At 38.8% G+C, this 13,888-nt stretch overlaps 1 protein-coding gene across 2 annotated transcripts in view; it reads left to right on the top strand.

The window, feature by feature from the left end:
* The window catches only part of GPC6 (glypican 6), a 1,185,284-nt gene that overhangs the window by 697,223 nt on the left and 474,173 nt on the right, over positions 1–13,888 (top strand). For both annotated transcript variants that reach the window (XM_050949026.1, XM_050949016.1), the window contains exon 3: positions 3,396–3,787. In XM_050949026.1, coding sequence (XP_050804983.1) covers positions 3,396–3,787 — 392 coding nt within the window. The remainder of the gene's footprint in view (positions 1–3,395; positions 3,788–13,888) is intronic.

Genomic DNA, 13,888 nt, shown 5'->3' with positions numbered 1-13,888 from the left:
GAAAGGATTGGTTTGATGCACAAATGTGAGGTGGAAGTATATCTAATTAATCTATGACTGTCTGTATCCACTGAGTATTCCCTTCCCAAGAGCACTATGGCAGGTATGAGATTCCAGTTGTGGTCATGGATTGGCTCCTCTGCTGCTCCACAAGCAGTGAGCAAAGATCAGCTTCCACATCTTCAGCTACTAGTGCTTGGCATGAATGTGAGGCCTTGCTCCTGGCATTCAGTTCATCTCCCATGAATTATGTCCTTGCCTACCTTGCTGTCAAGATTCAGTTTATCTTTGAAATGCCTATTACATAATGGAGCCATCTAACAAGCTACAGTAAATCAGATATCTTCAACAGAAGCAGATACGTATTGTCAAGATACAGAATTATATAGAAAAAATCATAAAAGAAAATGATAGATACAAAATCCAATGAGGATGAAATTCAATAAGGACAAATGCAAAGTACTCCACTTAGGAAGGAACAATCAGTTGTACATATATGAAATGGGAATTGACGGCCTAGGCAGAAGTACTGCAGAAAGGGATCTGGAGGTCATAGTGGACCACAGCTCAATATGAGTCAACAGTGTAACACTGTTGCCAAAAAAGTGAACATCATTCTAGGATTATTAGCAGGAGTGTTGTAAGCAAGACACAAAAAGTAATTCTTCCACTCTACTCCGTGCTGATTAGGCCTCAACTGAATTATTGTTTCCAGTTCTGGGTGCCACATTTCAGCAAAAATGTGGACAAATTGGAGAAAGCCCAGAGAAGAGCAGCAAAAAGGATTAAAGATCTAGAAAATATGACTTATGAGGGAAGATTGAAAAAATTGGGATGAGAAGACTGAGAGGGGACATGATAACAGTTTTCAAGTACATAAAAGATTGTTACAAGGAGGAGGGAGAAAAATTGTTCTTCCTAACCTCTGAGGACAGGACAAGAAGCAATGGGCTTAAATTTCAGGAAGGGAGGTTTAGGTTGGACATTAGGAAAAACTTCCTAACTGTCAGGGTAGTTAAGCACTGGAATAAATTGCCTAGGTAGATTGTGGAATCTCCATCACTGGAGACTTTTAAGAGCAGGTTAGACAAACACCTGTTAATCCTGTCATGAGTGCAGAGGACTGGACTAGATGACATCTTAAGTTCCCTTCCAGTTCTATGATTCTATGAAAACATACTTGCCTAGACAAATAGTATTCAAAGCGTCACTCAGCACTGTAGATAATGGCTAAAATTTTAAACACCACCTGTTTTATTTAGTGTCCTGACATTTAAGCACTTTTGAAAATGTTACCTTAAGAGCTTACATTGCAAAGTACTGTATAAAGTACCTGAATATCTTGCCTAGCAGAGAATCTTTTTCCTATCAAATTAGTGTCTGTCCCTATTTGCCTCATCCTGCCAATTTAAGATTTGATCATATATTCTCCAAAGAATGCGTCTGCCCAAAGAGACCAGGCAGATAGTCTTTTTAGTCTTTTCCTTTGATGTGGAGATGATGGCTTTATCCAGGTCAATACACAATTGTGGGATGGCATAATTATTGAGTCAATGCACAATAACATAATTATTACATCCTAGTAAGCAACTTGCAGCAATTAACTTTCATTCCTACCATTACTAACATAGTTCCTTCCTCATGTGCACTTATGTTAAATTTGTATATCTTCTGTACTGTCATGTTTGTATAGATGGGTGCATTTGTAATTTTTTTCCCCTTCCAACTAATGTTTGATCCATACAATATGTTATTCTAAATGTTTTGTTAAAGCCTCAGTAGCCCCATTGACTCCATTCAACACCTTCTGAAAGTGCTTTGTGATCATGCAAGTGAAGAAAACCCCAATGGAGGCAGTTTGCTATTCCTTTTCCACCAAACAACTTGGGGAAATCTACCTCCTGGCCTTTCAGAGTTTGTGTTTAGGGAGTTCATTGCAAGCCATGGAGATTTATAAAGAGAGTGCATGAAGTGAGGGACCTGAACTCAAACGTAAAACCAGAGGGTAGTGGTGTTGAATTCCACTGACAATGTTTTAAGGGAAGTCTTAAGAGAATCACTCTAATGTAATTTCCCAGAATAAGTATCGTGGTGGTGGTGTAAGGTGGATAACCAGTAACAGAGAACCTAGTCTAACTTACCTCCTCCCAATGTCCTCCTGAGCTCATGTGCCAGAGAGATGCCAGAGATGGCTGCTGAGGGTTCCTTCCATTGCCTCATTTTCCAATCAACATAAAATCCTGAAGTCAAGACTTTGAACAGACTATGGCTCGAGGCTGGATAAATAAACTGATGAGCAGTAAACTTAGTTATCAAAGGAAAGAATAGGTAAACAAGCCCGCTGCTAACATGGTATCCCAGACACTGCAATCTGTACAATGTTGCAGTCAGCAGGCTGTTTGAAAAACACTGGCCAAAATGCCAACACAGTGCTTCAGAATAGCATTAAATTATTGACAATAGCAACATCTTTTTACTCAGGCTAGTATTATTGTTTAAAGGGCTTCTGTGAGTGGACAGCTTGTAGGATCAGGCTCCAATATATCTCAGTTCAAACCTTTTAAGAACTTTTGAAAGCTGAAAGTAAATTATAAGATACCATGGAGATCAGACATCATAGTGATGAGTGAAGAACCTCAATAGAATAAAATACAAGATTTCATTACTTGCATTTTCCGTTGTTGCTGTAATTCTAGTCATCTCATTACATTAATGGTTTCTTGTTTAGTACACAAGATTCGGGACATTGGCTGTTCACTACTGAGAGTTTGGCAAGTGGCAGGGATTGCTAGGTTTAAATCAGGGGTCTCAAAAATGCATGAGGCCCACGGAGTTATTTCCTGCGGCCTGCCATAGGCGTCAACTCCACCAGCTGCCAAGCTCCCACCCCTCTTCTCGTTACAGTTTTTAAAAGGTTAATACATTGACTTTAAATAGCATACTATATTACTATTAATTTTCTTCATTTTTGACTATACTTTTGTATCGTTATATGAGAAGGTTTCAGTGATGCGGCCCTCAGGCCATTGTACTAGTCTTCATGTGGCCACCATGATGATTTGAGTTTGAGATGCCTGGTTTAAATAATGGAATAATTTTCATTGCAGCTCTCTCAAATGCATATTTACAATTTAGAGTTATGGATTTAAAGTTTCTTTTTAACCTCTGTGGAGAATACAATATGCTTTCCATTTTTCATTGCTCTTAAATGAACCTATTTCCAATTTAAATAACTGCCTTTTTCTATTAAAGATGCAAATGGCAACAACATTTACTTGAGCAAATTTTGCTAAAGGTAATACCATCGTGAAGGCAATACCATCATGAAGGCAAGAAACATGCCATTGGCATTTTATTAATTTTGTTCTGTATATACCTTTTTATTTTCTCTGCAGAATTTTTCCGAGAACTTTTGGAGAATGCAGAAAAATCCTTAAATGATATGTTTGTACGAACGTATGGAATGCTGTACATGCAGAATTCAGAAGTGTTCCAGGACCTCTTCACAGAACTGAAACGATACTATACAGGAGGCAATGTAAATTTGGAGGAGATGCTGAATGATTTCTGGGCTCGACTATTGGAACGAATGTTCCAGCTCATAAATCCCCAATATCATTTCACTGAGGACTATCTGGAGTGTGTAAGCAAATACACAGACCAGCTGAAACCATTTGGAGATGTACCCAGGAAACTGAAGATTCAAGTGACTAGAGCTTTCATTGCTGCACGGACCTTTGTTCAGGGGCTGACTGTAGGCAGAGAAGTTGCAAACAGAGTATCCAAGGTAACCTAAATGAGGCGTTTTTATGTTTGCACTTGTGTTTGTGTTTTTTTACTTGAGACATGAATTCTGAATATGTACCTATCCCTTGTTTATAAGTAAGTGATGTTCGTCAAGGTGAATAACTATTGCCATTTTCCTCCTTTGGAGTCTACTAAAGTGACAGCAATACTGGAAAGGGTTGTCTTTTATTTAGAATGCAAGGAGGGTCAATATTTATTGCTGTTTAGAATGATGTAGCAGTTGTCATTAGTAGTGCAAAAACTATGGTCAGGTGGCATTTCAGACCAGGGATTTAAGTGTAACTAATACGAATGCAGTCGGCCTGGAATTGTGAGGCTGGCAACCCTCATCAGGACTGCAGCTGAGTGACTGGTATCTTCTCCAACACATAGGCAAGGTAGTTTAGTTATATTTGGATGAGGAAAAGGCCCACTAGTAATATCTAGGGAGCTTAATCTGTTCCAGAGAACAGTTGGAATTATATTTATTTGTTTTAGTTATTTATTTAAATATTTATGATGATCCTAGCTTCTGAGGGCCTAACATAATTAAACTACATAATAAAAAATATACACAAAATATAATCCATCTGGGTCAGTCAGATAAACCCCACAGTTGTAGTTGGGTGCCAGAGATCTGCCAGAATAATGAGCTGTCTCCTACACAGCATCTGGAATACAGCTAAAGGGACTTTCTATATTATTGTTAAAATCAAGTTAGAGGGGCAAATTGTTCCCTGACCTGGTTATATCATGTTTTCAATCTGTCATGTTGTCGGGACCTTAACTGTGTTATAAGTGTGTTAAAGCCTTGAACAAATTGTAAATGACTTCTCTGGCTTGGTTGCAAATTGTAGGCCCACATTTTGGCTCTGAGAAACAAAAAGCAAATTCCAAAAGTGAGAGCCATCTTGTTCTTAAGGCATAATTAGTAATTTCCTAATGGTTTCTTCTGTGGTGCTCAGTACTATAGAATCTGGGTGCTTTCCAGACATAATTTAATTAATCTTCACAACAATCTTCTGAAGTGAGGGGGTGATATTACTCCTATTTTAGAGATGGGAACTGAGGCACCGTCCATCTTATGCATTGAATGAGGACTGCCTGAAAAATCGCATGTGGTCGTCTAATTAAAGATAGTACCATAATGCTACAGAAAAGGGAGTTGAATTAATTCAAGAATTTCCTAACTTTTTAGTGCTTGACTTTGCAACTTTAATGTTCTCTTACCATAGTTTATGTGTTATGTAATTACATATGCATGAGCGCGCACACACACACATATACACAGAGTACTATTCATTAATGTAGTTGAATGTGTGTGTATTCAGTGTCGTTGTAGCTGTGTTTGTCCCATGATATTAGAGAGACAAAAGGGAATGAGGTAATATATTTTATTGGACCATCTTCTGCTGGTGGGAGAGATCCTTTCCCAGATTTGTGGAGGAGCTCTGTGTGGCTCGAAAGCTTGTCTCTCTCACCAACAAAATTTGGTGCAGTAAAAGATATTACCTCACCACCTTGTGCATTTGTGTATACATTTACATACACATGAAGTCTAAATATTTGTGCATGCTCTTTCTATGTATATTACATATGAAGGAATGTGCACATATGTTTTAAATTTAGGTTCTTTAATTATTTCCCATTATGTTTTATTCTTACTACTGGGCAACATGAAATTTTGGCCTTCTAATGGAATTATCTGACTGGATGATGATAATGATAACAATAATGAAGAATAATGGACTCAAGTACTTGAACAAATCTTCATATTGCAAAGAGCGCACTACATTTCCATTTCTAGATACTTTTCTTCAACTTTTTTTGTTAAAGTCCACTTCAACATAAATTGAGAAGCAGATTACAAAGAATTGCTATCAAGGAGAAATCAGGAGCATTTTAGTCAAGATTTTGTTTCAGATGTCCTATTAAAATGTAAAAGAATTAATATTTTGCTTAAACTTATAGTATGCTCAAAAAGCATGGTTCAGTGTAGTATTAAAACCTAGATAGATACTGTCACAGTTTCAGAGCAATTGCATCTCAATTGCATCTGTATTCCCACTCCGTGGCCCACCAAGAGCACCCCTTTAGGTTCCTAGCCCCTAGTTGTCACCTCCCTTGGGTGAAGACCTGGGACTCCCTCCTTCCCTCTGGCTGGTGGTTTAAGGCTGAACAGCACCATGGATTACAGTGTGATATCCACAGCAAGTCAAACTGTGTAAACAGGCCACTGCCTGCACTTTCTTTTCCCTGCAAAGCCTATGACCAGTGTATTGCCCACAATCATAAGTTACCACAGAGCTCCTTCTAAGCAAGCACATTTATTCTTAAGGTAAAAACATTACAGAAAAAACATATATTAAAAAAAAGTTCCTACATGCGTGCTAATAAGCTTACCAGATGTTATCCATCAGTCTTACAGGGCTCTAGAAGTTCCAGTCCTTCCAAACCTCCAGGAAGACTTGGGCCCTCCTTTAGATAGAGGTCCCTGTCATTTTCTGGATCAAAACACAGACCCTGAGTCAGTTTAAACTCAGGTTATTTATCCAAAAGTCCTTTCTTTGTCTGCTGCTCTCTCATGAATCCAGTTTGAACTAATATATATGAGCATTTTCAGGTGGTGGGTTGGAACAGACTGACAATTTCCTGCAATATCCTGAATGAACTTTACTGAATTAGGTTTAATATCTTTGGAGTCCATTGTATTAAAAATGTGATTGTGTATGTGTTACTGTGGAACTCTATGCAACTCTTTTAAGAGGAGGGGGAAGCTAACTTATTTCCTCCTGTTATCAACTCTTTGAAACCACCCTCCTGGAGAGGTGTGCATATACTAGTGCAGGGGTCGGCAACCTCTGGCACGTGGCTCACTAGGGTAAGCATCCTGGCCAGCCGGGCCAGTTTGTTTACCTGCCACATCGGCAGGTTCGGTGGACCGTGACTCCCACTGGCCACAGTTCGCCATCCCAGGCCAATGGGGGCGTCAGGAAGCGGTGCAGGCGAGGAATGTGCTGGCTGTGGCTTCTCCCATGAGCCAATTGGCAGAAGATCAAAGAATTTTGTGCTTTCTTCGCAGCACCTTTGAGACACAATGCTTCAGTAGGAATGCACTTAGTACCCAACTGGGGTGGAGTTGTTTATTCATCACAACTTCTGGCCAGTTTCTAGTGCAGTTAAGAGAATAAAATGAACGATTCCCAGAGGTGAAAGACCTGGGATTTTAGGGATGAATCTTGAGCTCAAGTGATAGAGTGAGACCTTGTGGTCTTTGCGGGCCACTGCTGCACCGTCTCTCCCCCTTATGAGGGGGAGAGTGCTAGGACTCAGAGAGAGCTGAGTTCCAGGGGATAAGCTGAAGAGAACCACCCCATGTTATGGGCTATATGGTAACGAGTCCTGTAATCCCTACACGGGTATAGGAGAATGTGGGTGATGGGTGGGTAGCATCCTCTCCTGTGTTAAAGTTTAATAAATGTTGTGGCCTGCTGCTTAATTCCATGCATCCGTCTGTCCTCATTTTGCTGCTGTGTCCACGTCAATTAATATTAACACTTGGGAGCAATGTGCTGGTTTTGACTTCCATATTCTTCTGGTTTTGTCAGAACTGAATATTTTTAAAGTTGGTGTATCTGCAGTCAGACACAGCAAATCTTTCTTTTTGTACATCACTTAAAACTTGCAGCCACCATTCCTCAAAGTGAGCACATAGCTTTACCTTCTCCCTCCCCCCACACACACTTACAAAAGGAAAGATAGAGAAATGTATTTGTGTTGTTGTTTTGAAAGTTATCCACGTCGGGCTTGAATTTAATTTTAACTGTGCTGTCACATCACAAGACACAGTGACAGAAAAGTCACATCTGCTTAACCCAAAAGAAATGAGAAAGAGAAGTGACACTTTTTCAAAAATGTTTGTCCTGGTTGGGCACAGAATTCTCTTTTCAGTAATATCACAAGCTGAACTGACATTTTGAATTCGTTTAGTGTTCCGTAACTCAGTGAAATCTCCTTTATCCGGCGCAGTGCCAGACTCTAATATGACAAAATTTAGCCTCCATCTCAAACATAATTTAACAGGGATTATTCCTAAAGAGAAAGTTAGTAGCAACATTTTTTGGGCCTAGTACTCACATTTTCAGGCTCCTCTGTTCCATCAGGTAAAAGGGAGTTGGTGGGTCTTGCTACAAGGCTGTGATGAAACTGCCCCATCTGGTGTCACAGGGGTACTTTCTTCTCTAATGCCATTGCTTCAAGGAAAGTGTAAGATTGCTCCAAGGGTTCCCAAACTTGATTCACGGCTTGTTCAGGGTAAGCCCCTGGCGGGCCGTGAGATGCTGTGTTTACCTGAGTGTCTGCAGGTACGGCCACTTGCAGCTCCCAGTGGCCACAGTTCGGGAGCTGCAGGAAGCTTCACTTTATACCCTGTAAAATCCTGAAGCCAGTTAGCTGCACAATAGAGCTGGTAGGCAGTGTGTGTGTGTGTGTGTGTGTGTGTGTGTGTGTGTGTGTGTGTGTCCTTTTTCATTGAACAATTTTTATAGTTTTTGAACAGTTCTACTGGACACGGACATACGTGCACAGCGTCCATCTTAAAGTGTGTAGCTTGCACTTGAACAGAATTTTCAACAGCCCATGCCCCATCTGACATTTTCAAATATATGTAGCTTTTCTTTCTTTTTTATTTTTAAACCAATAAATTTAAAATTTAGCAAAGCATTTACTGTGCATTAAGGGATTGCACATCTCACACTGAAGGCATTGTCAGTCTTTCAACTGCCCTCAGTGGAAGTGGGTCAGGCTGTTAGACCTATGAATGCAGTGTTAAAAGTTGAGATTTCTCCTGCTTTAGTTATCTGCCCTATAGCAAAGGCGGGTTTTTCCTAGTGAGAAAAGTAAATATATTTATAGATATATTTATTCACCTGTTCATAGCTTCAGAAATAACTGAAGGGATTGTAGACAAACTTTCTGTACTAAGGAGGTAGACTATAAAGCTCTTCTGTTGTGTGTTACCATTTTAAAACAGAAAAAAATCAGTATTTAGTCTTTTGATGAAAACCTGATACATTTCAACAACATTTTTTTGAAGTAAATGATGTAAATATTTTTTTCGGGGGTGGGGGGTTTGAAAAAAAATAGGGAAAACAATTATGTCCTGACCATTTCTAATCCAGTGCAAAATGTTAAGTGGTAGCACCTGGTAGTGACAGCATTAGTAATGCTCCTATCACCTGGCTTATTCCCAGACATGTGACAAAATTCCTCAAGTTTGTCAACATCCTTCTGGACTTCTCTTGCTTTACAGGTAAAAGAGAATTAACTATTTGCACCCTTTATTATTGCCCATGTGTTGATTAAACATTCTCTGTGACCATAATGGTATTTTTGATCTTTTATTGTTGGATGAAATACTTTGATAATAGAAGAAGGCGTTTTGGGGGCAAATGATGTTTAAGAATAGCCTTTGGAGAATCCTTCTGACTGTTCAGGAGCTCACAAAGTCCATGATTGTTTCAGAAAATGTTCTTTCTAACACTTCTACATGCCTGACCTCCAGTAATTGGAATAACTCTGGAACACATGAGATATTTTTTTTCATTAAATACAAGGAGAGCTTTTAGCCAAATGCAGCTTGATGGAAGCAGATACAGTTCCCATTGAAAGAGGCTAAATTCAAGGATGACTTAAATGATGGTCTAAATTCCCAGCTGGATGGAAATTATCCAGAAAGGAAATGCAAGTTGGTGCAAACAGAACAGTTGGCCAAACACTTTTCAACAGAAAATGGTAGTTTGACTAAGCAGAAATTTTCTGGAAAAAAAATCCAGGAACGTCAAAACTCCCAAATTCCAAAAAGGGTTTGATGAAAACTATTCTGTTTTTATTTTTGTCACGAAGTTTTTTTTGTCAGGAATCATTGTCTGTTCAGTTCTAACAAGCAGCAAAGTAAGTATGACTAGCACTGTTTTGGTATTCTCTAAGCATGCAACATGGGAAGCTTTGCACTGAAGATCAGAAGGCTTGAGCACAGTAGAAAGAGTATTTAATAGAAGGGTGTAAGATTAAGCAACTTCCTTCCCTCACCCCACTCTCATTGCATCACTCCAAATTCTCCCTGGTGTAGCAGTTGCAACTGCTTTTGGCTTTGGAACTGAATTTGACCCCTGTGAATACCAAATTGGTGCAAATTACTCTTGCTTGCATGCCCTCTGGGGTATTTACTTACCATCCACTTGTTTTACTTTGCTGTAGACTCTACTGACTTCAGTGGCATTACTCCTGATTTACACTAGAGTAAGAGAATCAGGAGAATCAGGCCCACTCTGCTCTTTCTATGATTTTGCCATTTACACTCACATAGGGCTTGTCTTCACTACCGGTTAAATCGGCATTGCTGCAATCGATGCAGTGGTGTTGATTTAGTGGGTCTGGTAAAGAAGTGATAAGTAATGGAAGAGTGCTCTCCTGTCGACTTCAGTACTCCACCTCTCTGAGAGGAAGAAGCTATGTTGATGGGAGAGCATCTCCTGTAGACATCACAGCATAGACAACGCTGGGAGTCAATCTAAGCTATATCATCTTAAGTTACATAGCATACAGAACTTATCTAGCGTAACTTAGATCGACTTACCTCATTGGTGTCGACCAGACCATACTCTCATTTCTAGCCCCTCCATACCTGATGTGGAACTTAGCACCAGTTAAGTCACTGCTGAGCTTGGCCCAGGGAGGCCTTCTCAAGAAAGTGAGGTGTATTATTATGAGCATGTATATCAGAGCAGTATGACACAGTAGCTGACATCTTAGTACTATGAATGGATTTAAATATTTAAATTAACATCTAATGTAAAAAAATAATGATTTGAAAACTTTTCCAAGCACCTGAGGTCAATTATACCTCTGCCTTATTTTTAAAGTTATTAAAACATTTTTTCTCCTGAATGTTATTAAATTATATTGATAGCAGGCTTCTTACTAAACCTTCTGATGTATGGGCAGAGTGAAACAAATCCAGTAATACAATTATAAGATAAAGTCCTGGATTAGTAGTGAAAAATAGTCTCTAATAATTGTTAGTGATTAATTCTATTTACAGAATGCCAGGCCATTGCTTTTTAAATACACTGAATCAATCTCACAAACTCTGCTTTTCATGGTTTATAAATAAACATTCACCAGTTTGTGAGAGCTATAAATAAAGGTCAATATTGAATGTCAGACTTACTCAGAATGTAATTATTGTGGGGAGGGGAGTACAAATATGACATGCTGATAAGCCAGGGTAATTAAGAACCAAAACAATAGTGCTTTAATGTTGGAATATGTGATTTTGAGGAGTGATAAAGTGCTACCTGTAATGTATATTTTAACTGCATTAGCTGAAAAGAGATCCTCTGTTAGGGAAAGAGATATAGAGTGGACAACCATGAGATATTTCCACTGATTTCTACTAGACCATAGTCCCCTAGTTCTGTTCGTTAATTTCAGAACAGCCATCACTAACTGGCAGGGCCTTTATGTCTATTTGTGTGATTTTTGTTTGAGTTGGTTTGTTTTGTTTACAGTAATTTGTCGTTTGTCTTTCCAATCATTGACATTAGAGAATTACATGAATGGGTCAGTTTCTTCTCCCTCTTTCAGCTCTTCTGTGCCACTCAGGTAGTGGAAAAGGGCCAGAATTTGCCCGGCTGGGGATACTCCCCACCCGGTGTGGGGTGCTCTCCAGGGGCATAAAATTCTTAGACTGCTGTAACTTACATTGTTGTAGAGCCGACTTGTGAACTGGGGAGCTATAACTAGCTCTCTGACTGCCCCTTCCTCCTTTCAACAGATAGGTGCAGGAGAGAATCTAGGCTACTATCTTGTTTCATTAGGGTTGTTCTAGGCTCTGGATAGAACACATCATAATATGTTGCATATTTCCAGATGCATATTCTCAAGAATATTAATTATCTATATATAGCATTTGTGCAGTCTTTCTTTCACTGGTCACATTCACTTTTCTAGTGTATTTATTATTTATTTCTCTTAGAGTTAGAATTTTCAGGTAGCACACATGTATCAAGGAAGATTCCTGCCTAAACGTGAACTTTAATAGTTGGAAAAGATTTAAAAGCATATTGATATATAAATAATTGTCTAAAGTTCCAGATCAAGATGTTTTACCTTGAAATGATAGACCTGGAAATGATGTCTTAGCTCCCTTTTTGCTTCCACACACAGTACGAATGATTCTGGTCTGAATTGCAATAGATTACACTGATTCTCCACTTTTTAATAATTCTTCTCCATTCCCTTTACAGTCTCAAGTCTATTCTGATCTCTTTTACCGCAGTATAAATCTCGATTACATCTGCTGAAGTTAATTTACATCGATAAACTGGAGATCATTGGCTGGCTAGCTGGCTGGCTATCTATATTCTTTGATTATACACTACCAAGTCTTGAAACTTGCAGCAGCCCTTCATCCCCAAGTCATGATGCTTAATAGCATCTTCTAAAAGTAAAAACTACTCAGCTGATGAACCTGATTGTGTCTGTACAACCCCCTTACTTGGCTCATAGTGTACTTCACCCTTACGGCACAGAAAATGCTCAGTAGTTAAGTTATATAGGAAACTTCTGCACACATATAAAGAACTAAAGCACAAACCATATCAGGCTGACCATCTCATAAAATACTAACACAAACCATTACAAAAATATTCACTACCACAAAGCAACATTACTCTGAAGCTCTATCCGGTATTACTGAGAAGTGCACATCTAAACCAATCTTTTCAAGATTTCAGATTAACTTTATACTACTATAAAAGATCTTGGTGTGGCATTTCAAATGCTAAGCTAAAGATGAGGTGCAGAGATTCTTCATAGTTCCCAGAATGAGGAAATGTGATAAGCAACAATGAGAGCCAAAGCTCACCCATTGCTCACTAGTGTCTCTCCCGCTGACATTGCCAGATTTGGGCATTCTGGACCACATCTGTGATTAATCTTCCTGCAGCTTTACAATTTTGCTGCTTTAGCACAGGACAGTAAAAAAAAATTACAGAAGAATTATATGGAGGGTGGAAGGAAATTAAAAAGTCTGAAGGTTAAACAATGCTCAGAGACTTGTATCATCTTGTGACATGCTGACTTTTTAGAGCTACTGTAGTTGGAGATCATCAATCTAAACTATTTTAGGAGGTGGCCAATAGAAGCAATGCTTTCTAAGCATGATTTGATAAAAGCAATTCATTACATTTCTTATGCGGATCAGAAACATAAAGAATAATAGATATTTCTCTCTTCAGGTTTGTACAGAACACATTATTGAAGAAAATATCTGATTTGTCTAAAACTCTACTTGTCAAGAATATTAATTAGAGTTGAAATGGATGTCAGTTGACGTTATTATAGCTTAGCTACTAGAGTCATCAGCTAGAAGTTGAAGAATTCAGGTTTCCTAGGTTATGTTTAAATGATGTGCTGATTAATTCTAAATTATACATATGGGACCAGATTCAAATCTCATTTGTGCAAGCATCTGTACAGAATTGGTTCCATTAACCTCAAATGAGACTGGACTCTGGACTGTGATCTCTGATATAAAAATAACATTCCATTTAAAAAAAAACTATATTAAAATATCAATGTAGGTACAAAATGAAGCACTCAGAAGTCAAGAAATGCCAACGTTGAGATTTGTCTGTGATTTTTAAATCACTGCCTTCTGTGTATTGCACTGTCTCATATTTTTTCCTCACAACACAAAATCTTCATTTTCTCTCTCTATGCATAAAGATGACTCAACTTTTTTTTTAACATCCAGAAAGAATTCCCTTCCTGACTGAGAACAAAATGTACTAGATTGAAAATGAGAAAGTAGAACTTTGAGTAAGGTGTAAGGAGCTGAAAATAACCTTTTAAAATTGAAGAGTTTGGGCTATCTCAGCTATAGACATCTGTCATGGTGACAGGGCTAGCTGCACCTCCATTTCCTTTGTGGTCTCCCTGCAACCCCTTCCCCTCAAGTTTGAAGACTTCTGCCTTTATTGCTCATGGGGCAGAATTTTGCAATTCTCCCATTCCTGGACTGGCCATGGACTGTCAT

Source organism: Gopherus flavomarginatus, chromosome 1 (assembly GCF_025201925.1).
Source record: "Gopherus flavomarginatus isolate rGopFla2 chromosome 1, rGopFla2.mat.asm, whole genome shotgun sequence".
NCBI classification, from domain to species: Eukaryota; Metazoa; Chordata; order Testudines; family Testudinidae; genus Gopherus; species Gopherus flavomarginatus.
This window is presented reverse-complemented; position numbering and strand designations above follow the sequence as displayed.